This window comes from Antedon mediterranea, chromosome 4 (assembly GCF_964355755.1).
Source record: "Antedon mediterranea chromosome 4, ecAntMedi1.1, whole genome shotgun sequence".
NCBI classification, from domain to species: domain Eukaryota; kingdom Metazoa; phylum Echinodermata; class Crinoidea; order Comatulida; family Antedonidae; genus Antedon; species Antedon mediterranea.
In genome coordinates this window covers 34,240,715-34,263,013 of record NC_092673.1, presented here as the reverse complement: position 1 = coordinate 34,263,013, position 22,299 = coordinate 34,240,715, and the positions used below count along the sequence as shown (strand labels likewise).

The window sequence follows — 22,299 nt, the reverse complement described above, 5'->3', positions numbered from 1 at the left end:
TTCACTTGGTTGTTCTGCCGTTGCATGTTCACTTGATGTAGTAGGTGTAGGTTCACTTGGTTGTTCTGCCGTTGCATGTTCACATGATGTAGTAAATGTAGGTTCACTTGGTTGTTCTGCCGTTGCATGTTCACTTGATGCAGTAGGTGTAGGTTCACTTGGTTGTTTTGCCGTTGCATGTTCACTTGATGTAGTAGGTGTAGGTTCACTTGGTTGTTCTGCTGTTGCATGTTCACTTGATGTAGTAGGTGTAGGTTCACTTGGTTGTTCTGCCGTTGCATGTTCACTTGATGTAGTAGGTGTAGGTTCACTTGGTTGTTCTGCCGTTGCATGTTCACTTGATGTAGTAGGTGTAGGTTCACTTGGTTGTTCTGCCGTTGCATGTTCACTTGATGTAGTAGGTGTAGGTTCACTTGGTTGTTCTGCCGTTGCATGTTCACTTGATGTAGTAGGTGTAGGTTCACTTGGTTGTTCTGCCGTTGCATGTTCACTTGATGTAGTAGGTGTAGGTTCACTTGGTTGTTCTGCCGTTGCATGTTCACTTTATGTAGTAGGTGTAGGTTCACTTGGTTGTTCTGCCGTTGCATGTTCACTTGATGTAGTAGGTGTAGGTTCACTTGGTTGTTCTGCCGTTACACTATAACCTGCTTAATTGGTACATTTTTGTTTTGTTGTTGAAGCGGATTCTGGCCAAAATGGCATGTATGTACCATAATATCAATATTATTTTGGCATTGCTACCCTTGCTACATGTACACAGTGTTGTTATTTATACAATTTAATATAGAGGGGGTACTTTGTATTGATCTGAATAAATTTGTTCATAGTGTTTTACCTTGCAATTAAAATAAAAATATGTTTAAAATATATCAGCATCCAATTTGAAAGGCTAGCTAGGCCTACTCTATAATATATAGGCAAGGTGACATGGTTTATATTGCATTGCTTCCAATAGCTAGTATTTATTATTTCTCAGCAGTGCTTAAATTTGTTTTACATGTATTTCCTGCTGTAATCAAAGCCTATTGTTAGATTTAATGAGTTTAGAGCTAGTTCAGCCAACATCAAATCTAACCAAATACGCCATGAGGAAATGTTCCCTCTTACCAAATCTTAATGACTTTACTATGGTCTATGGGTCTATGGGTTTAGACTTTTGGGTTGAGCTGGTGATGCAGACTGGTTTAATTCTAATTTATCCAACCTACTCAATACTGCTATAAGGGCTGTTAATTCATTAGATTGAACAGGGATGGTTGTTGGCTTAGGTGGAGTCCATGGTTGAAAATTCCTGTTCAAGAATACGAAACTTTTAACTAATTCTGAAAAAGTAGCAACCTGCCAATTTAAGTGACTGATTTGCAAGACATTTCCACATGACTTCATGTAGTGCAGCCTCTGTAGATCTAGCCTGAGTGTTTGATTTTAAAATCCTATGGAAAAGTACCTCTATTCTACAGGCAAAGCCTGCTACAGATTCGTCTGAACTTTGTTTCGAAGAATAAAACTTTTCTAAAAGTTCAGCAAACAAGGATTTTAATTTTGTTTGTAAAGTGGTTAAAGATGTATTGTCCCCCTGAAAACATTTTTTTTTTAAATATTTTTGTTGAATAGGCCATTTTAATTGCACATGAAAGTTATTCACTTTGAACTCAAATTGGATCGAAAAGAAAAATTATTTACTCGAGAAAATCGTAATTTAAAGCAAAAATTAACCAACCGGAAGCTATTTGTCTGGAAGACAAACGTGTTCCGGTTTAATTTAACCCTTGACCTGAGTTAGCTCATAAATATTCATATTGTATGGATACATCGTGTGGATGATGGTTCTCTTGCTCAACAAACAGCCAACAACGCGACGATGGCAATGCATAGAGAGAGTCGAGTAGTGACGTTGACGCGAGACGATAGACTATAGCTAGCACTGTAGCAGAATACTAAGTAGAACTGCGGTTGGTAACTTTGATGTTGAATCTTATTTATTTAGGTGAGTTTTTGTTTCGCTAGCAGGAGAGGCCTAGTTAGGCCTAGGCTAGGCCCGAATTTGCTGCTACTGTACTAGCCTAGGCCTAGGCCTAGTAGTACTAGCACAACCACATGGCAGGCAGTTTCGGGTAGCCTTACCTGCTGCCTCCTTCTGTTTCTAGAAGTAGAGGTAGGCCTAGGCTAGGCAGTACACTGCTAGCTAGGGCTAGACCACCACCAGGAGGGGTGTATTTTTGGTTTATAATTTTTTTTTCCATCATGATGAATTGGTTTAATTTGTTAGGATTTCAACTATCTATTCTGCAGAGAAAATTACCAAATAAATCTAAATATTGTTTTGGATGTTTTTACTGTACAGTATTTTAAAAATATTTTCTGCATCAAATGCAATAGCTTCAAATCAACATTTGCACAATTAACCATTTTGTGCAGATATTTTGATACAAATTTCTTCTTTTTTTTCAGGTATTAACATTGATTGAACAATAAGAGCAAGTGAAGTAGTGAGAAACACAAAATGTACCGTACAGAGTGGCAACATTCACAAATTTATTGAAACATTTCTTACTATTAAAATGACACTTTGTAATGGATATGAGCGATCTTAGAAGACTATAGCTGCCGTAATTACTGCCACAATCAACACATTGATATTAGTAGACAAATTGACACAAAAAACAATACAGGAATTCAATAAGCTATACTGTAACTGTATATATATATATTTTTTATTAACTCCTTTTGCACTGTAATATTTACAGTAACATTATGAAGTGTAAGTAAAGTTGAAGAATTTATTCTGTGTACTGTTGTAGTAGTATTTTTTATTTATTGAATGTTTACAAAATAATATACTGTACAAATATTATTGCTTTATAAAAAAAATTATACATTTTACAAGCTGAACAGGAACATACTGGCCGAATGCAGCATCACAAATATTTTTCTTGCAATATCCAATCATATTCCAATACAGAGTCTATCTTGAGTTGTCTTTATGAAGTACGAATGTGACCTCTGTTCCAGTCTTCATCAGCTCAACGTCTTTAAATAAAAATTTTTAAATAATGATGTATAAATAAGTTAAATATTTCACAAAATCTAAAGTTTTTAATTTCGGCAAAGTACGAAAACCTGGAATTTGGTATTTAGAAATAGGTCTAGATCATGGACATTTTGTACAAAATGTGGGCTAGTGAAATTGCTTGCTTTGACATATAAGTAGGCCTACACTAACTTTTTATGGTAAAACACATTACAACTTAATAAAGAGAAAACAAGTACAGTATTTGACTTACTACAGTACAGAGTAACATGGTAAAGAACAGTAGTTTGTGTTGTAAAATGGCTAAGCTGGCTTTTCCCCTCTGTCTACTTGTACTTGCTGCTGGAGGAAGGTTCTCAACTTCAGGCTTGTAAGTTGTATTGTATTGTAACCATTTTCCCTGAAAAAATGTTTATTTTATTTTTATCATAAAACTAGTTAAACAAGATTCAACTGTAAATTATGTATATGGTACAGCAGACTGGCTGTATTTTCGGATTGATGGCCTAGCCTAGGCCAGTCTATGAAGAGTACAATGTAAAGGGCCTAGCTGGGCATTTTCTGCAGGGACCCAATTGTCCCAGCAGCCTGCCTGCTCTACTACGGTACTACTACTAGCCTATGCCTATGCATGTATTATTCTAGGCCTACGTCTGTCTAGTTTGCGTTATATATATAATTATTATATTTAAAATTACCGTCTAGGCCTACTTACCGACAAATTAACAGCTTAGCTTTACATACGATCAGGGGAAACCCCCAGTCGAGTCGCGTCGATCTCTGGGTGTTTGTACAACGTGCATCATCCATGTTTGTTAGATCAGATCCCAGCTGTGTCGATGCTCATTAACATATCATGCATATTTATGAGTTAGCTCTATCGGCCTAAATTTTGAGCTGACAAGTTGGGAAAATTGATTAACTTATTTTGTTTTTTTCTTAGCGAAATTAATAATTTTTTCGGATTTTTTTTTGGCGAAAGTGAACAACTTTATTATAGCTACAATATGGTCTATTCAAAATTTGATTTAATTGATCTTCATTTTTCATGTTTTGGGGGACAATACAACTTTAAGCTTGCAGTCGAACCTAACCCAATAACAACTTGTGAGGCCTCTCCATGTAGGAACGACACACTGCTGGAAAAACCCCTTCTCATTTTGACTACCACTATTTGACTACAGTTGTCTCTTAGCCACTTCTGAATTTGAGCATGCCGGTCCGTTCAAAAAAATCAATTGAATAAAATTCCATGCAGCAACAATCTTACCTGAACAAGCTCCATAGCCAAGATCTTTTTTCTATCCAGGTCTAATAAAGTATAGCTTCCATATTTTGCCGAATGCCCCATGCTGTCACATCGTGCATCACCACCTAATGTCACTTCGGACTGTCGAGCCACTCTAAGCAAATCTGTTTGCTTTCTGTCCCATAAATTGTTAACAGCAGGTATTAAAAATTTGTTTTGGTGTCTGAAGAAGGTGTGTCTTTCATATATTGTCACACCCCAAAAGCGTAACAATTTCAATGCCTTACTTGGCAAAGCACCAGAGAACAAAATGGCAGCACTCAATAAAAGATTTCCAGCTGGAATTGCTCCGATGTATGGCTGGCTTTTCCACTGGAAACTTCCATCACATGCTCGACAAGTCTGATTTATTATTATTAATGTCCCTATACAAGTTGTTGCTGCTTTAGCACTTTTTTTGCCACACAGTTGACATAGGGTAAATAGCATTGAGCGGAACACAACATATTTTACCTCATGGTTTAATTCGTACTCAAAGTCATTAGAACTGAAATAATATAAAAAGGTTTACAAGGTCAGAATGTAAAATAACTAACATGTAATTGATTGCATCAAAATGAAACTGTAACATGGCGTTTGTACTCATCACTTTCACCTTCATCCAATTCAATACTTGAAGATCATTAGGTAATCACTCACCCTTTCAATTTCACTTTTTTTGTGAACAGACTCTCTTTCACTTTCCCTGTTTTGGTATGCAGAACGGCCTGGGCCTAGTTTCTGTTTGTCATTGGCCAGTTGTTCACAACATCCACGATGAAAGGGAATGGCATCAGGCTTTAATTTTTTTTCTGTAAAAAGAAAATAGGCCTAGGCCTATGCATTTGATCTTGATCACAAACTTCTTAATTTCCAACATATTTGGGAACATCTAATACTAGGCCTAGCCTAGTAGTAATTATTTTTGATCGGGTGATACACTGCTTCAAATCGTCGTCATCCCATACGTGATTTAGATTTTCAATGCCATCAAAAAGATTGATTCAATAAACAAATCACAACGTCTCAAAAAAAAGGCAAAGTGAACAATTGGTGTCAGTGCACCATTGTTTGTTCTTCATACCCCACGGACGCCTCAACTAACCTAGGCCTTAGGCTAGTTACCCAGGCTTACTACTACTAGGCCTAAAGTAGGGCTAGTCCTAGTTGCCTAGCTACTGTAGTAAGTACGCTATTATTAATATTTTAATATTACTTATTAAAATAGTAAATTATTACAAACCTGTTTGCAAAACCAAGCTGGGCCTTGACGGAATTATATTCCACAAACTGGTCTTCGCTGAAGTGTTCAGAGCATACACAAGAATACGGGCTGGCTTTCCAGTTTTTTCTCTTGGTTGCTACAACCTTTTCCCACTTTTTTAAAAAAGGATTTGTCTTTAGGAAAGAAATGCAAACTGATTCCATCTTTAGAAATGTTACTACACCCAAAGAAAACACACTGTTTCAGCATTTTTATGAGATAGATGCAAGATTGTCAACATGAACACACGACACGGGCCAAGCAATCAGGCAAGCATCAGAGGAAACAACTATAATACTACTATTTTGCAAAAACTTCAAATACCATGTTCCATGATCTTTAATTTTTTCCTCATCGCGTTCTGCAGTTCATCTTTTCATTACTCTTTTACACGATCAATAGCTGCCTGGGATGTTGCCTGCTTTATCATTAATTAATCATTTTTATTATCGGGTCACGTTAATAACCTCGGGGTTCGGTAGCAGGTGTGTCCCACTGACTTATCTAGTTGGTCCATGGACTTTGGATCCATAGGACGTACTGGTCCGTCCATATCCTCCAACAATCTCCTCTGCTTTGCGGACAAGTATGGCGGTTTCCCACCACTCACTTTCGGTTGGAATGGCATTTCATTTAATACGGCAAAGAAATGACTGCCAAGAATTAGTAGGCCCTTCAACTATATTTCTCCTAAAACTCTACTAAAAAATAATTACATAGTTAATAATATGCATGTTGTTGTTCTTGTTTAGGGAATCCAGACAGACTACTGACATTGATGGTATGTGTGCGACAAGCAGTATCCAGTGGTTAGGTACATTGATTGGTACAAATAGCCAAGAGAACTTGGACAAGACAACCTGTAAAAGAACATTATTCAAAATAATAACAAATCATTATTATGTTCTTGTTTTGAAGTGGACAGTTCTTGTTTTTTTATGCTGAATTTAGGAAGTTTGAGCTAATCGTTATCATTCAGCATTCTCCCCTGTAGCACCAACCTTTCACATAATCGTATTCTAAAAAGTTGGCGCAACGGGGACTGACTAAAAAAGGAAAAATGCCTTTTAATCCTATTTGTGTGGTAACTTTGTAGGTCTTTGCAGCTGTATTTTCCAGTAGATTTTTAGATGCAACTCTTATAGAGTAGTAAACTACTCTATAAACTCTCTTTCTTAAACGATCATTTTATTAGTATTCTGATATTTATGTTGACAGGCTAGGCGAGTCCGGCAAATGCTGGCCAGACATATTCAGCAACACGAAATAGACTTGCCCAACAAAAATGCTGGCCACATTGTAAGCATATCCAATTTCCAAACAAATAGCAGAACAAGGCCGAATATGATAGGGGTGAAATTAGTAATTATATTTTACATCATGTATCATGTATTTAAACAACCTAAATGAGGCATGGAATCATCTTTTTAACTACCTGCACAGAAGACACAGGCCAGTTTAATAGTGCACATTCCTATGATTGTCTTGGAACACCTCAGTTGAAGAATTGGAATTCCAAAGTTAGAAAGATGCAGTAATAACAATGACAATGAATTAACAATGTTACAATACGAGCTGGAACAAAAGGCTACTGTAAGCTAATCAAAGACCTAGAGATATACATTTTTGGCTGAAATGTTAGATAAGGTCTACCCGATAAGGCTACATTTAATGTTGTGCTGTGCGCTGGTTTATTTAGTTGCAACTTATATCAAAGAAACTGCAAAGTCATTCATGGATATATCAATGGTTAGAGACTAGATATATAAATCTTAATAAAAGTATACAAATGTTCTAAACAATGTCTCCTTATTTTTGCAATTCTTGTCATCAGGAAACGGTATTTATTGCTATGATTTTACTGTACAAGACAGAAGGAGGCAGGTTAAACTGTTTATCGGCATTTACATTATTGTAATTGTGCGCATATCATAAAGAGTGGGGTCGCTTTTCAATATATTACCATGTACAGGCATTGTTCGACTTCCATTCTCTACCTCAAGATGACCTTTGCGTGGTACATACACTGCGAAATAGCATTTTAAGCAGTCAGTTAGATGCAGTTGTCCTTGTATCTGGTGGTAGTACTTTGAGTAACAGCCCTTGAAATGCTCTCATAGGGTACAGCGGACAATGGGAATTTAATTTCCAAGACTGTGTCGTCACAAATAAGACCATTAGCTTTGGTGAAGTCCAGTGTGGGTTACCTCATTTTCATACAACAAACTCTGGACCATCTTAAATGTGGCCTCTTCATTTTGGATGACGTGTATGCGATGTAATGTATTGCCTTGGCATCCCATGCTTTCTTTCTGATCAGTACATCTTTTCTTTATCTTTCTCTAAAAATTCTACTTCCATCATTTTCTGTAATTACAATTACTCAAAAAATGACATTGCTCATGTAAATTTACTGTGACGAGATTTGGCATTGCAAACACAGCCATTGTATGTCACAGTAAATTTACAATAGAATCTGAAATATAGAATTCTACATTGTATTCAATTTTTTTTTTCCTGTCGCATATCCTGCTTCTGACAGCACCTGAATTTACTTTTGGATAAAAATTGAATATTGGATGAGGTAAAATATGGGAGTCTCCTGGCCAAAACGGCAATGTTTGTTGGCATGCACTGGCATGATATCAATATTATTTTGGCCTCTTTATAAAGCATACATGCTACCCTGCTACTACATACACGTCACAGTGTTGTTATTTATACAATTTACTATAGAGGGGGTAGTTTGTATTTATTTCTTTGCATGCTTTTCTTATTACTCAAAAATGTATACAGAGAATCAGATGATAACAGCCTAAATAAAACAACTCAAAAAAGGTAATTGTTATTTTTGAAGTGTGATCCTAGGAATACATATAATTAAACTGTTTAAAAATATCAGCATCCAATTTTTAAAAGGCTAGGCCTAGCCTAGGCCTAGGCCTACTACTCTAGAAGGGACCCCTCTAGAATATACTGTAGCCTACAGGCCTTTTTTAATTTTAGGCTAGCTAGGCCTACAGATGAAAAGGTTTAAGTTTGTATTGTATGAAGAGACCTTCCTTAGGTAGCTCTAAACTCAACTCAAATCTAACTAACTACACCAAGCTCCCAATACCAATAGTTTCAATTGTAGACCTTTTTTAACTAGGCCTATACACAAAACCACCATCCTACACGTTCTATCAATAAGGAAATGCGTTTTTTGGGAACTCCACAATCGATCATGAAATCAACCAACAATCTGGCTTTACAACTGATGGTTTGACTTCATCATTGGCCATCAATATTTGGAGTTCATCTTCAAGTTGCAGCACTCAAATGATGACTCATCTTCCATCATCAATTCGGCAACTCTTTTTGAATGCTCTCATCTGCAGCTTCCATCTTTTTTCAGTTTTTCCAATTTAATTAAAGTAGTCGCGGATCTCAACCTGCCTACCTCTTGTGGGTTGAGGGGTTGTTGTGAAGATAGTCGGGTGGGCGATTTCTAGCGAATAAATAACTTTTCAATAATATTGTTGGAAAGCGTAACCTCCAACAATGGCGTAACCACCAACAACGGCGCAACAGCAGCGTAACCACCAACACGCGTAACCATCAACAATGAATGGCGTAACCTCCAACAGCAATGTAACCACCAACAATGGCATAACCTCCGGCTCCACTATGTCTCAAATACTGATACAACCAGTAGGTGCATCCTCCGGCTCACTATGTCTCCAACAGTAACTCAAACTCAAACAAACAAACTGTGTCTTAACTCTCTTTTTATTATTCAACTCTAATTTCCTCTTTCTCTTTTCTCTAATCTTCTCTACACTTTGTTTTCCAATTTCTCTACTTATTTAACACGTCTTTTCCCTGGTTCTCCGCTTTTCCAGCTCCAATCTCTCCCTCCTCGAGTTCACCCTCCATTGCCTTCCTTCTCCAATCCCTCTCTGCCCTTTTTCTCACGTCCGTTCTCTGCCGCTCCTCCTGCCTAACTCCGCCTCCATCTGCCGCCCTCTACCTATTTCTTCAACACCAAAATCATTACAGTATAAACAAAATAATAGACAGTACATAATTTTATTTGACTGCAATTCCTTTTTATTTTATACAGGTCATTTTTAAAAGCAAAGTGAAACTGCAAGAAGATTCAGTATGATTCACTCTAAAGTACTAAAAGCCTTTTATCCTGTGGGAGTGTTTAAAAATGTGAGGCTGCCCCATTGTTCACGGATAAACCATACACGAAAATTATCGGCTACAACGGATGGAGACTCCAGCAAGAAGGCAAATGTGTGTTCAAATAGTGATAAAAGCCAAGTTAACTATATTGATGAACAATTTTTTTCAGAGGTACTTGAGTATTCCACGAATGTTAACATTGATAAATCTTCATCGAAAGACATCAATAATGATGTTAGAAAAGAAATATCGATCGTTAATATGGAAGACTTAAATGAAATCGATAGTCAATACTTTTCATCAAGTGATGAAACCACAAAATCTGAAGCCAATGACAGAGTAGATTCTGCTAATTCTTACTGGATATATGACTCAATACAAGAGGTTAAGAGCGATGCTGAATTATTGGAGGTTAATAAAGCTGGCTTCAGACCAAAAACAATTAAAATAGATCGAAAAGAATCAAAAGAAAACGATGAGGATGTTCAGTTTCAACCTCACGAGAGACCAACTTCAATTCACATGTCAGATGAAAAATTTGACATGGATTCTTTAGCAAAATTACGGGAGGAGTTAGAACTTGTTCGGAGGGTTAATAAAACGGCTGTAAAACGAGATGTTGTGCGTGGGGTGAAAACAGAGAAGATTCCTGAAGGACAGAATCTCCCGGCAAATGTACGTTTAGAAGAACTTGAACCGAGTATCGCTGAAGTGGTGAAAGTTATCACTAAAAAGAAACCAAAATTAAAAAAGAAAACAATTGACTTCTTAAAATTGTATGGCACTCCTGACCCGGAGTCACCTTTGACATCGGTACCATGCTGTGGGTGTGGTGCATTGCTTCATTGTCAAGATGCCACAGCTGGTGGTTACCTGGCAAGCGAAAGATTCAAGAAACTCTCCGAGTTGGAACTCATCAAAACTCCGTGTCAGCGATGTATGTTAATTATGAAATATAACCATGCAATTAACATCAGCGTTACTGAGAACGATTTTGATGAAATGTTTCACGAGATCAAAGACAAATACGCACTTATTTTAGTTATGGTTGACCTCTTGGATTTCCCAATAAGTTTCATCCCAAATATGAAAACAAAGGTTGGTTCGAACAAACAAGTTATGCTGATTGGTAATAAAATAGATCTGCTACCTGCGGACTCGCATGACTGTCATAAGAGGATACAAAAGCAGTTAAGAGATTCTAGTGTTGAACACAATGTATGCAATCCTGAACAGATTCTCAATGTGCATTTGATTAGCTCCAAACTTGGCTATGGGGTTGAAGGTTTGATCTCTGATATACAGTCTAAATGGGAATCAAGAGGAGATGTTTATCTCATAGGTAAATAATGTTTCTTTGCTCTTTCATTACCAGGATTTATAAAAAGAACCTAATTTCCTTGACTTTTCTAGCCAAATTTATGCTTTCTGATTTAAAAAAAAAAGGAAATTGTCTTCATCCTGTTTCCATGACTTTCCAAGCCTGGAAAAGATTTTGTAAATTCTATGATTTTCCAGGTCAAGTTTGCAATATTTTCAACCTCCATTTAGTTCACTTTAAATTGATAAAACTGTACTTCAATTTGTGAAAAACTAAAATTGATTTCGATAAATTGTACTGAAGCCAGATGACAATGATCTGTTTCAAGTTTATGCAAGCTATCAAATTGATACTTTCAAGTTTGAAAAAAATAAAATTGACATCAGTACCTGTATTTCTTTATGTGCGCCCTCTATAATTGCAGTGATTGGAATCTGTATACGTAACACAAACATAACCCATCCTGTTCATTTATTTTCAGAAACTAAATTGATATGAATATATAAGTTGAAAAAATCTACTAGCAATTAATTAATATAATTCCACCAGCAATTCGGAAACCTTATAGAATGGTAGAAATTACAATTAAGTTACTTAAAATAAAGGACACTAAACCTTGAGAAGGAAAGAAATTGCCAATAATTGGAATGACTGTATAAACAAAAATTTTTTGTCAATTTCAAATGGTTATAAACATGTAATCCGTCGTATAAACACTGATATAAAGTTCTATTTAAGCCAAAGTCGTCTAATTATCTTTCTTACCTAAAACATAGAAAAACTCTGCTCATTTTAAATCCTACTAAATTCTTTGACCATCAAATGTTTTTCTAATTTATTTTGTGACAGAAAATGTCGTATCAAATATTAAGCCGACCAAAACGAAAAATTTAAATGTAAAATCCAATAAGTCTTTTTTATCTTGTCACATTGATTTGTGAGGAGAAAAAAGGTAAAAACACTGAACATTTTGTATGTAGTGTTACCATATCACCTGATTTTACCGTGAACTAACTCTAGTTCTAAAAGGTTGTCTGAGAACACGCTGAATACATTTTATTATTCTTTCTTGTACTTCATTATTTAAATGTAAATGTAAATCTACAGATTAATTAAACAATTATTTTTAGGAGCGAGATTATTTGCCAAAATGCTTTAAATCTTCAAGACTACCGGTGATCAAATCAAATAACCTTTATTTTGCCTTGTTCCAAAGTACTAAACAGTTTTTATTTTTGCATATGATGTCATTCAGTAATATACCGTATATCCTCTGGTATAATCCAACTTTGGGAGTTGGGACTATACCCAAGGAAACTCTGGTTCATATCTTACCAATGTTTAATAAGCATTTCTTGTAAAAATTCACCTGAACTGGCTAGAGAGACGCCTACATCTACACCAAAAGTCAATACTGGGACTATACCCGAGGATATGGCTGTTTATAAAATCAGACATAAAGTTGGGGTGGGATTATACCTTAGGATATATACTGTTACTGTAAATTTACTTAATGGAACAATAACGTATATTTATGTTACAATCGTTTGTGTGCCTTATCCAGACATTACTTAGTGTTTAGCTGCAGCTTGTCACAAACCAGAAGCTCTATCAATAAGCCTCTACTCGGTATGATAATCTAGACGCTAACTAATTGTTAAAACGTTATGCATCATAAAAAATAACTTGCGGAAACACCATGTAAATCGCTAAGAAAATATATCAATGTTTCCTCGGTCAGTGTGTTTTGAACTCGTTCAGATTAAAGTTACATATATTGTCTAGTATGCAGTTAAAACTCACTGATACGAATGTTTCTCTTTTAAACATGATATTTTATCGATTTAATTTACCTCGATATTATAATCTCCAACTTCGGTGTAATTAGTAACATATAATGCTTAAATCAGTAATTAAAATAATCTAAATTAAAAATAAACAATAACAGTTTCTGCTTACTTGCGTTTACTTTCTTACGTTTTCAAACTCTTCTTTTCTGGCTGTACACTTTTATGCTTCACGATGCAATTCACGATGAATTAGATTAACAATTTTATGGAGTTAAATTTATGTATTTCGGTTTTTCTTTATAATTCAGGTACTGCAAATTCTGGTAAATCAACACTTTTCAATCGTCTGTTGAACTCTGATTTCTGTAAGACAAAAGCAAAGTGGGTTTACAAGAAAGCCACTGTAAGTAGGTGGCCAGGAACAACACTAAATTTGCTGAAATTCCCCATACTGAGACCAAACGTTGAACGAATCGGCAGACGTGATGATCGTTTACGTGAGCAGAAAGAGAATGATAAATGGCGAGAAAGAATCGAAAAACATGATAAAGAGTTTGATGCATTAGGTTACTTTAGAGGTAAGACTTTGTAGGGATTAAGCTCAGAGGTCAAATAGTGTGATCTTTGTAATAGATGATTAGCTCTATAAAACCTATAGCTCAAACTTCTAGTTTGACGCCCCACCCTTAATCATCCACCTCTATTTTCCAGCACCCATTTTATTTACCCTATTCGGGTCACCCATATTAAGGGTACACTTGCCTTTGACACGAACAAGGGAAAATATGTTACACTATAGCCAACCCCTATTTAGGGGACACTTCTATTCACAGGACACCTTTTGGGTCCCAAAGGTGTCCCCTGAATAGGGGTTCTCGGTTGATTGTACGTCTTTCACATTTATAAAACATGCCACAGATAAGTGTTGCTGTCAAATACTGTAAGCTTCGCTGTCAAATATCACATGCAAAAACATCGAAAATTTTGATTTTTAATTTTATTATATCATTGTATTATTAGCTTATTTTATTATCTTTATCAATGTTTAAAACCATAATTTAATTTGCCATCAATTTGATCTCTCTTTGAGACAAACTAGCCGCCGCCTTAATCTATCATTGACATAAGAAATCTGAGATGGATTTACTTGTTTCACTCTTGAACCATATTGTTGTGTTCCTGTAGACGGAGTGTCGCTTGTTTTCTGATATTTACATTTACATTCATAGAGATCGATGCTCTGAAAGACAATTTTGCATAATAAAACATGATCTTATTATTGACCTATTGTCCGCCTCGATCTGTTTTCTGTCGCATAGAAGTAAACATTTTAATACTAGGAGAATTGCTCTGCTTTGACATATTAGCATTATGTATTTGAACAGCTTCCATGAGATTGAAATAATACAGTAGTTTTCCCCTGAATATTCTGAAATGTGATGATGTTAAAATTGTTATGGAAGTTAACTAACTGGGAAAACTCTTCCAGAGTGTATCGGAAAAACCTGATACATTTTAGTGAAAGTGAAACATTTAAAAGTAGGCCATTTAAAAATGATCATTTTACATTCTATTCAATTTGGATGTACACTAATGAATAACTATTTATTCATTTTTTAAACATATACAGTATTTCCCCTTGTTCATTTCACAAGAAAGGTGCCTCTTAATAGAGGTGTCCCTAAGATACATTTCCTGTGTCAATTTAATACTACTATGATCTCTAACCCTAAACCCTTCTTGTGTGTCCACAAAAAAGAAAAAATAGTATTCCTCTTTCATGACACATAAAATGAGACACTAACATAAAGCATGATCATTGCAAGCAACTTTTAGTTTATAATTAATTTGAAAGAAAAAATGCATTTATCTTTATTTTCAGGTCATGTTGGACGAAGCTTTGAAAGTGATGTATATGATGATCCTGTGAAGGCTTTCAATTTGATCTCTGGCAATAAAATGCCATCTTCTGCTAGTTTACCGTTTAAGTTTGATCCTTCAGAGTTTAGCGAGGGCAAGTGGTTGTATGATACGCCAGGTATCATTAGAGACGAGCAGGTGAGATTAATATATTTACTGATGTTTTTTCTTGTAGTTGTTGGTCGTAGGGTTATTTTAGAGGTTTGGATTTGATTCATTTTTATATCATAAAAGTATATATATATATAAAAATACAGATAAAAACGAAACAAAAAACGCATCAATCATTTTGTATAATACCGGGGATAGCACTCTAAATCCCGAGAAAGGTTGTGTAGGAATCTGTCTTTATCAAAGACTAAATATAAAAAACATAGCCTTTCATATAAAGGTGCACTTGTTTTGGTGTTGATAAATTGTATGTGTATGGCATCAGTAAAGAACAACCATGTGTTGATCTGGGCCTCTGTGGTTAAATAAAGTTGAATTGTATTGAATAGTCAAGGATGCACTTTTATACCAGAGGGTAGCAAACAGAGAAATATTTGAATATTCTCAGACGTTTTATTCCAACATCATATTATCCCGTTGTTCAATATACTATCCAATTGCCAAAATAATATTGGTCTATGTTTTTAATGGCTGGCCTAATAATATTCTTACTCCATAACCAGCAAAACTTGCTTTGGGAGAACACTGTCATATTATATTTGCACCTGGTTCTAGATTACTCATTTTTGCGGATCTAAAACTTACAAGGATTACAAAGAAAGCAATCCATGTAAACCATAAATCATTTCTGTTTAATTATTTAGTTTATGCCCTTTGAATTTAGGTATTATCTAAGCTAACAGCTGAAGAACTAAAACTGTGTGTATCGAGCCAAGCGTATCGACCCAAGACCATGGTCATTAAACCCGGTCAAACAATATTTCTAGCTGGACTTGGACGTCTAGACTATCTACAAGTAAGTGCCATAATGATTGTTAAAATTAAATTTATTTTTATACCCTTTTTAAGTTGCCAATATTCATATTTAATTTATAATTGTCATAATTATAAATATATGATTGCAATGCAAATGGTTTTGCATGATTTATGCCAATATAATTCCAAAATTGTTTATTAAATGTACCAAGCTACCTTCTTTGTTTTCTACTCTTATTCAGTCTCCACCCACCATTCACCACCCTGTCTCCTTTTGTTGTTTTTCTTTTATTCCTGTCCACCCAGGCAGTACTTGCCAGTTCTTATGCTATGACGTTATCCAAATTCCTTCATTTGCATTGATGAAGGGCTAGTGTTGCCCAAAAGCTCACTTGCTAACTTTTCTGGCTGTTTTATTTTATCGTTTTGATTTAGCTTTTCGCTTTTTTTTTTTGTATCTTCATTGAGATCCAGCCACTGATACCCACAGCATTGTCATTTTTCAGTGCTTATTTTGTATCTTCATTCTACTATTCTCTATACACTGCATTTGTTATGGTAACACCAGAACTGTCGGTCATAAACAAAAAATTGGATTACAAAAAATGAAAGAACAAATGGAATTTAATGCCAGCTTATTACCAAAGATGAGCGAAATTGAAGTAAAATGTATGATAAGATTGTCTTCTGGATACAAACATCTATAAATGATTCGTTCCTAGTTTCGTTAATGGGACAAGCTGTACTGTGAGAATTAGAATAATAACAATTGATAGCTGGTGATAAAATTTGTTCTTCTTAGCATCATGTTGAACGCAGGTTGACCTAGTTAAAGAGACAATGTAAAATGGTTGCGATAGACACCATTGTGACGTGACTCAATACAGTGGAATCATTACAGTGTTACTACTTGGCAGCTATTGACTTTAGCCCAAATAATCAGCGTCTCCCACAATGGGTAAAATAAATAGGGCTGTTCTGTACATTTTTCGCATCTTGTAACATTTTTTTCATATACAAATTTTGTAATGAAAAATATTCTAATTACAAATTCTTGATTATGTCTGATGTGTGTATTCAGTGAACATAATTAATAACCAGTCATTTGTATTCCGACATCAATAATTTTATTAATAAATCATTTATATTCAAACATTATACAAATTAATAATCAATCATTAATTTGTATTCAGACATAATTGATTATGTCTAAATATACTGTACATGATTATTGATTATGTCTGATCATGTACAGTATATTTAGAAATAATCAATTATCATAATTATTAATCAATCATTTGTATTCAAGCATAATCAATAATCATAATTAATAATTGTTTATATTCAGACATAATCAATAATTAATCGGTAATTTTGTATTCAGACATAATCAATAACCATTACCGAGTGTAAGAATCATAATAGTATTTACTTGTGGCAGTTTTTTTCATTTGAACAAATAATTAGGTGTCGCTTTAATAAAGAAATATAAGTATTCTATATTAACTTATTTCCCTTGATGTAAGTTACTAAATTCTTATGTTTATTGATGTTGAAGAGCTGTAAAAGAATAATAAAAACAAATTCCAACAAACATAGACACAGCATTTAGTGCTACTAAAATACGAGTTTATGCAAGGTAAATAAATATTTGTATCTAGAAATGTTACTATCTAAAATGATACTTATTCTACCTAGCATACTTTTAAGCTTAAGCGGTCAGAGCAGACAATTATATTAACATCCATCAAACCATAAATACAAAATAATATAGTATCTCTATACTGAGACTGAGAGACAATCAGAAAGAAGTGACATGAAACATATTCTCTTATTTTTACGCCTTTCACATTGCATTGCAAAACACTCAGACATGCACCATACAAATGTCTGTGTTGATGCCCTTTTCTGGGCAATATGAAAAGGTGTATTAAGCTCTGTCTACACTATCAAACTAGTTTGACGACAACAAAATGTGCCAAATATGGTAGTAATATGACATCGTGTCCATATATGGGCACATCACATTTTTTGTCACATAAAGTTTGATAGTGTTTGATGGTCTTTGTAGATTCTGATAAACATATATATTTCAAATTTGATTTTTCTTTCTTCTTCCTTCCAAAATGTCCTCATCAGCTGTTAATTTAATCTTTTACGTTTTACATTCACTTGTCTTGTAGCTTTTAATAGACTGACACTACATGATTGATTTATGCCCTTCGTTTACAAAAATCAATCCGCTGTAATAATACATTACAGCATTTTATGTTAGATTCTCTATTCATTAATTGCTACTGTCTGGTAGTCAGTCAAATGTTAACAATTATTAGATCTGTTTCTGATTCATTATTTTTAAAAAATACATCATTTTAGTTATAGATAGATAGAAATCTTCCTTTATTCTGGATATTCATTCAATATTTGTACATTGTTCTTCCTTGAAGTCCAGTTAACACTTACAAATTACAAATATAAACAATAAAAATGGAAAATTATGAAAACGTTTTTAAAGAATACAATATCACAAGAAGCAAGAGAAAAATACAGTTTTAAATGATTGCATGTAAAGTTAATGAATTTATAGAGCTGCTGGTGAAAGATTATTCCAGAGTTTGACTGGAGCGGTATTGAAATGTTCTTTTACCAGAATCATTATGCCATTTTGGTAAGACTAAAGTGTTTTTCGATTTGCTTCTTCTATTTAAATTATGATAATTATCAATAAAAACATAAAATCAATTAGGTAATCGGGAACAGTACCTGTTAAACATTTAGAGGTCATTATAAGAATATTATGGTCCCATCGTTGATTTATATGTTTCCAATTAAGTGATGTCATGAGATCATCAACAGGTGTTTTAATATCAGCATACAGTATAAGATAATTCTGGCAAGTCTAATTAACAATATTTGGAGTGAGTTAAGGTTTAGTATTGTTGGGCTTATAACATTTGTACTGTAGCTTAGTTTAATATGTTTGTATTTATGTGTGTTGTTGGTTCTGAAAAGAAGTAAATAAGATACAGTACGCACAAAACCTATGTTTTGGATTTTTATTGTTAGTTCATTTTTATACTGGGTGACCTCTTCACCCCCGACTCGTCTCGAAAGATGTACTAGGTTCTTTAAAGTGCACACGAGCAAGTTGTGTACACTAGACCTACGGTTTATAGTCCTTATCCGAGAAGACTCGTTCTACCACCAGAACCCAGGGATCACCTCCAGCTCCAAAATGTTCTTCTTATTCAAGCAAACCACTCGGCATTTGGGACACCCTTTTAAAATTACTTTTGAAATGATTCTGATATATTATAAATTTTAATATGGGTAGTTTTTAAAAATACATTGACATGTATCCCTACATGCAATTGTTCTACGCCAGCTTATGAGAAGTAACAGTTTATGTCAAAATTGGAGACAAGTTGGTGCCTTCTGTATCCAAACGCACAATAGCATCTAATCAATATATATATAAATGGTATTTTACCTGTCAGTTTTACTTGATATACAATGTTATAAACATCGGTTAGGTATTGGAGCCTGAAGTATGCTAATAATCTATTATCTATTAAGATGACCATCTTCATCACAGATGAATTTGAATTGCAGTGTCTGCGGGAGTGTCTGTAACCAAACTTGACTTCACGTTAAGTTGTCATCCATACCTTGTAAGCATCATCTCAAGTTCAGATTATCAGTTGATGAAAATGTTTTTGCTATCTGAATTCTGTCAACAAACTTTTTCTCTTAAACTAAAGTGCTCATATCTACCAAGTTCATGATGAGAATACTTTAAATTCAGTAATTGTTTAGAACATCATCTTTCTTGGAAACATGTGGTTTGTTTTTTTAACAAATTTCTTTGAAACAGTCAAGCACATATTGCAATGTACTCACATTATTTTTAATCAATCTCTTGTAAATAAAAAAGAAACATTTTTATTGAACTATTTTTCATTTTTCAGCAAAGCTGATCATTGAGACCCTCAAGAAAATAAAAAATTTAAAAATGATAATTGTTAAGAAGTTCCTTCCTTTACAGATCTCAATAGGCACAAACAAATGCCTATCTTTCCTGAAATTGGTAGGTTATGGATTGCATTAATTTAAAATAGATCAACGTACAATTACGAATTAAATTAAATTTTGTAATGCTATCGAGAATTTTAAAACCATAAAATGCTATTTTCAATTTTATACAAATTGCAGCAGATGTTCCTGTGAGAATTATTGACAAGTTTAAGAGCTTTCAATTTATAAAATAATACAATTTATATATATCTCATAGGTCTATCTATTATATATGTCTTCAAAATTGAGTTAAATTATTTAATATTAAAGAAATGGGCAAGTGACCAACAAAATGACATTTTATGTAAAACAAATTACTGTATTATCTTGATAGTAAATTGTACCTAAAAAATTTAATTATTTAACATTTTATTTGAAAGAAAACCAGCAAATTAACTACACTTTACTGTATATTGTTTTCTGTAAAGCTTAATTTAAAAAAAAAATTATAATAAATTAAAAATAAAACATAGGATGTTGCTCAAATATAAAATATCAATTGTGAAAATGTGTGTAAACATATTTTTTTATTAAAAATAATGTGAAAATGTCATCTCAAAGCACAAACACATTTTTTCCTATTCAATCCAGGAAATGAGCTAATTCTGATCATAAAACAAAACAGAACACATATATAACCACATACCATCACATTGTTTCATTAACTATCCGAATAAGTTGAATTTTTATATTTTTACATTTATGCTGGTAACGATATTCATACAGCCAGATTTTATATAAATTTGATTGTTGATCCAGTGTTTAATCGCAAAAAGAAACGTCTGGAAAAAAGGCTTTAAGTGTGCATTGAAATTATACCTTTAGACAATTTAACATTTTGCAACAGAGGTTTAATCACCCTAAGTAATTTATATTTAATATCTTGAAATTGAAAAGAAAAATGGCATAAAAAATGATCTTCATTTCTCTGTTTTTATCGTTTAAGGAGAAAATTAATGGTCCATTGAATGTTTGCAATCATGATTTCTTCAGAACATTTTGTCCCCTTGATGTATAATCAAAGGAAATAATGATGATGGTGTTTGTTTCAAAGCCGCTGATGTGATTACAATAGCCTTCATCATTATAAAGTAGAAGAATTTTAAAAACAAAACTTGTACATGCATCATTGTCCAGTTGTAACAATAGTATGTGCATTGTATTGTCCAGTTGTAACAATAGTACAGTATGTGCATCGTATTGTTAAAGTTGTGGCAATAGTATGTGCATCGTAATGTGACAGTTGTGGTAATAGTATGTGCATCATAATGTGACAGTTGTGGTAAAGGTATGTGCATCGTAATGTGACAGTTGTGGCAATAGTATGTGTATCGTAATGTGACAGTTGTGGTAAAGGTATGTGCATCGTAATGTGACAGTTGTGGCAATAGTATGTGTATCGTAATGTGACAGTTGTGGTAAAGGTATGTGCATCGTAATGTGACAGTTGTGGCAATAGTATGTGTATCGTAATGTGACAGTTGTGGTAAAGGTATGTGCATCGTAATGTGACAGTTGTAACAATGGTATGTGTATCGTAATGTGACAGTTGTAACAATAGTATGTGCATCGTATTGTTACAGTTGTGTCAATGGTATGTGCATCGTATTGTTACAGTTGTGTCAATGGTATGTGCATCGTAATGTGACAGTTGTAACAATAGTATGTGCATCGTATTGTTACAGTTGTAACAATAGTATGTGCATCGTATTGTTACAGTTGTGTCAATGGTATGTGCATCGTAATGTGACAGTTGTGGCAATAGTATGTGCATCGTATTGTTACAGTTGTGTCAATGGTATGTGCATCGTAATGTGACAGTTGTGGCAATAGTATGTGCATCGTATTGTTACAGTTGTGTCAATGGTATGTGCATCGTAATGTGACAGTTGTGGCAATAGTATGTGTATCGTAATGTGACAGTTGTAACAATAGTATGTGCATCGTAATGTGACAGTTGTAACAATAGTATGTGCATCGTAATGTTACAGTTGTGTCAATGGTATGTGCATCGTATGGTCCAGTTTTTGGCAATGGTATGTGCATCATATTTTCACATTTGCGTACATCGTGTTGTAGCAATGGTACGCACATTATATGGTGACAGTAGTAATGGCAATGGGTTGTATAACTATAGAAACACATTTTTTAATTTATGGTCATCAATGAAAAATTCTTCATTGTAAAATCTTAATTTTCTCATAGTCCAAAATTAATATCATTTAGCAAGTTATTGGGATTGTTTGTAGCATGTATAGCACTCGCCCTTGACGTTTTATAAATACTGTCATCTAATAACATAAATAATTGTTATTAACTTGATTTTTAGACTGGTTTTAACGTTTTTGTTTTCTTTCGCATGTGACAATAAAGCCCCTTTCTCACAGAGTTGTGTGCCAGGAATATTGCGGGAATATACCATTACCATGCCGGTATGGTTTTCTGTGAGAACGGGTCGTCTTGGCATCATGCCGGCACCATGCCGGCATCGACATGACCTGCTTTAGACCT

The 22,299-nt window shown here is 34.2% G+C and overlaps 2 protein-coding genes and 1 long non-coding RNA gene across 16 annotated transcripts in view; 2 read left to right on the top strand and 1 right to left on the bottom strand.

The window, feature by feature from the left end:
* Nucleotides 1-7,364, top strand: part of LOC140047394 (uncharacterized) — a 65,354-nt gene extending 57,990 nt beyond the window's left edge. For 10 of the 12 annotated variants that reach the window (XR_011844937.1, XR_011844934.1, XR_011844936.1 and 7 more), the window contains one exon: nt 6,336-7,364. Coding sequence is in view for 6 of the 12 variants with exons in the window: in XM_072092399.1 (XP_071948500.1) it covers nt 6,336-6,528 (193 nt within the window). In the remaining 6 variants the exon portion in view is untranslated. The remainder of the gene's footprint in view (nt 1-6,335) is intronic. The other 2 variants (XR_011844940.1, XM_072092405.1) reach the window with 2 other exon arrangements.
* LOC140046446 (uncharacterized) lies at nt 2,700-4,113 on the bottom strand. Its single transcript, XR_011844788.1, has 3 exons — nt 3,747-4,113; nt 3,285-3,431; nt 2,700-3,030 (listed from the first exon to the last, which is right to left on the bottom strand). It is a non-coding gene; the product is annotated as an uncharacterized lncRNA (long non-coding RNA).
* Nucleotides 7,365-7,964: 600 nt separating the features above from the next.
* Nucleotides 7,965-22,299, top strand: part of LOC140047393 (nitric oxide-associated protein 1-like) — a 33,307-nt gene continuing 18,972 nt past the window's right edge. For 2 of the 3 annotated variants that reach the window (XM_072092397.1, XM_072092398.1), the window contains exons 1-5: nt 7,971-8,421; nt 9,689-11,098; nt 13,176-13,445; nt 14,750-14,925; nt 15,623-15,754. In XM_072092397.1, the coding sequence (XP_071948498.1) occupies nt 9,730-11,098; nt 13,176-13,445; nt 14,750-14,925; nt 15,623-15,754 (1,947 nt within the window). In that variant the 5' untranslated portion in view covers nt 7,971-8,421; nt 9,689-9,729. Of the gene's footprint in view, nt 8,422-9,688; nt 11,099-13,175; nt 13,446-14,749; nt 14,926-15,622; nt 15,755-22,299 lie in introns of all 3 variants that reach the window. The other variant, XR_011844933.1, reaches the window with a different exon arrangement.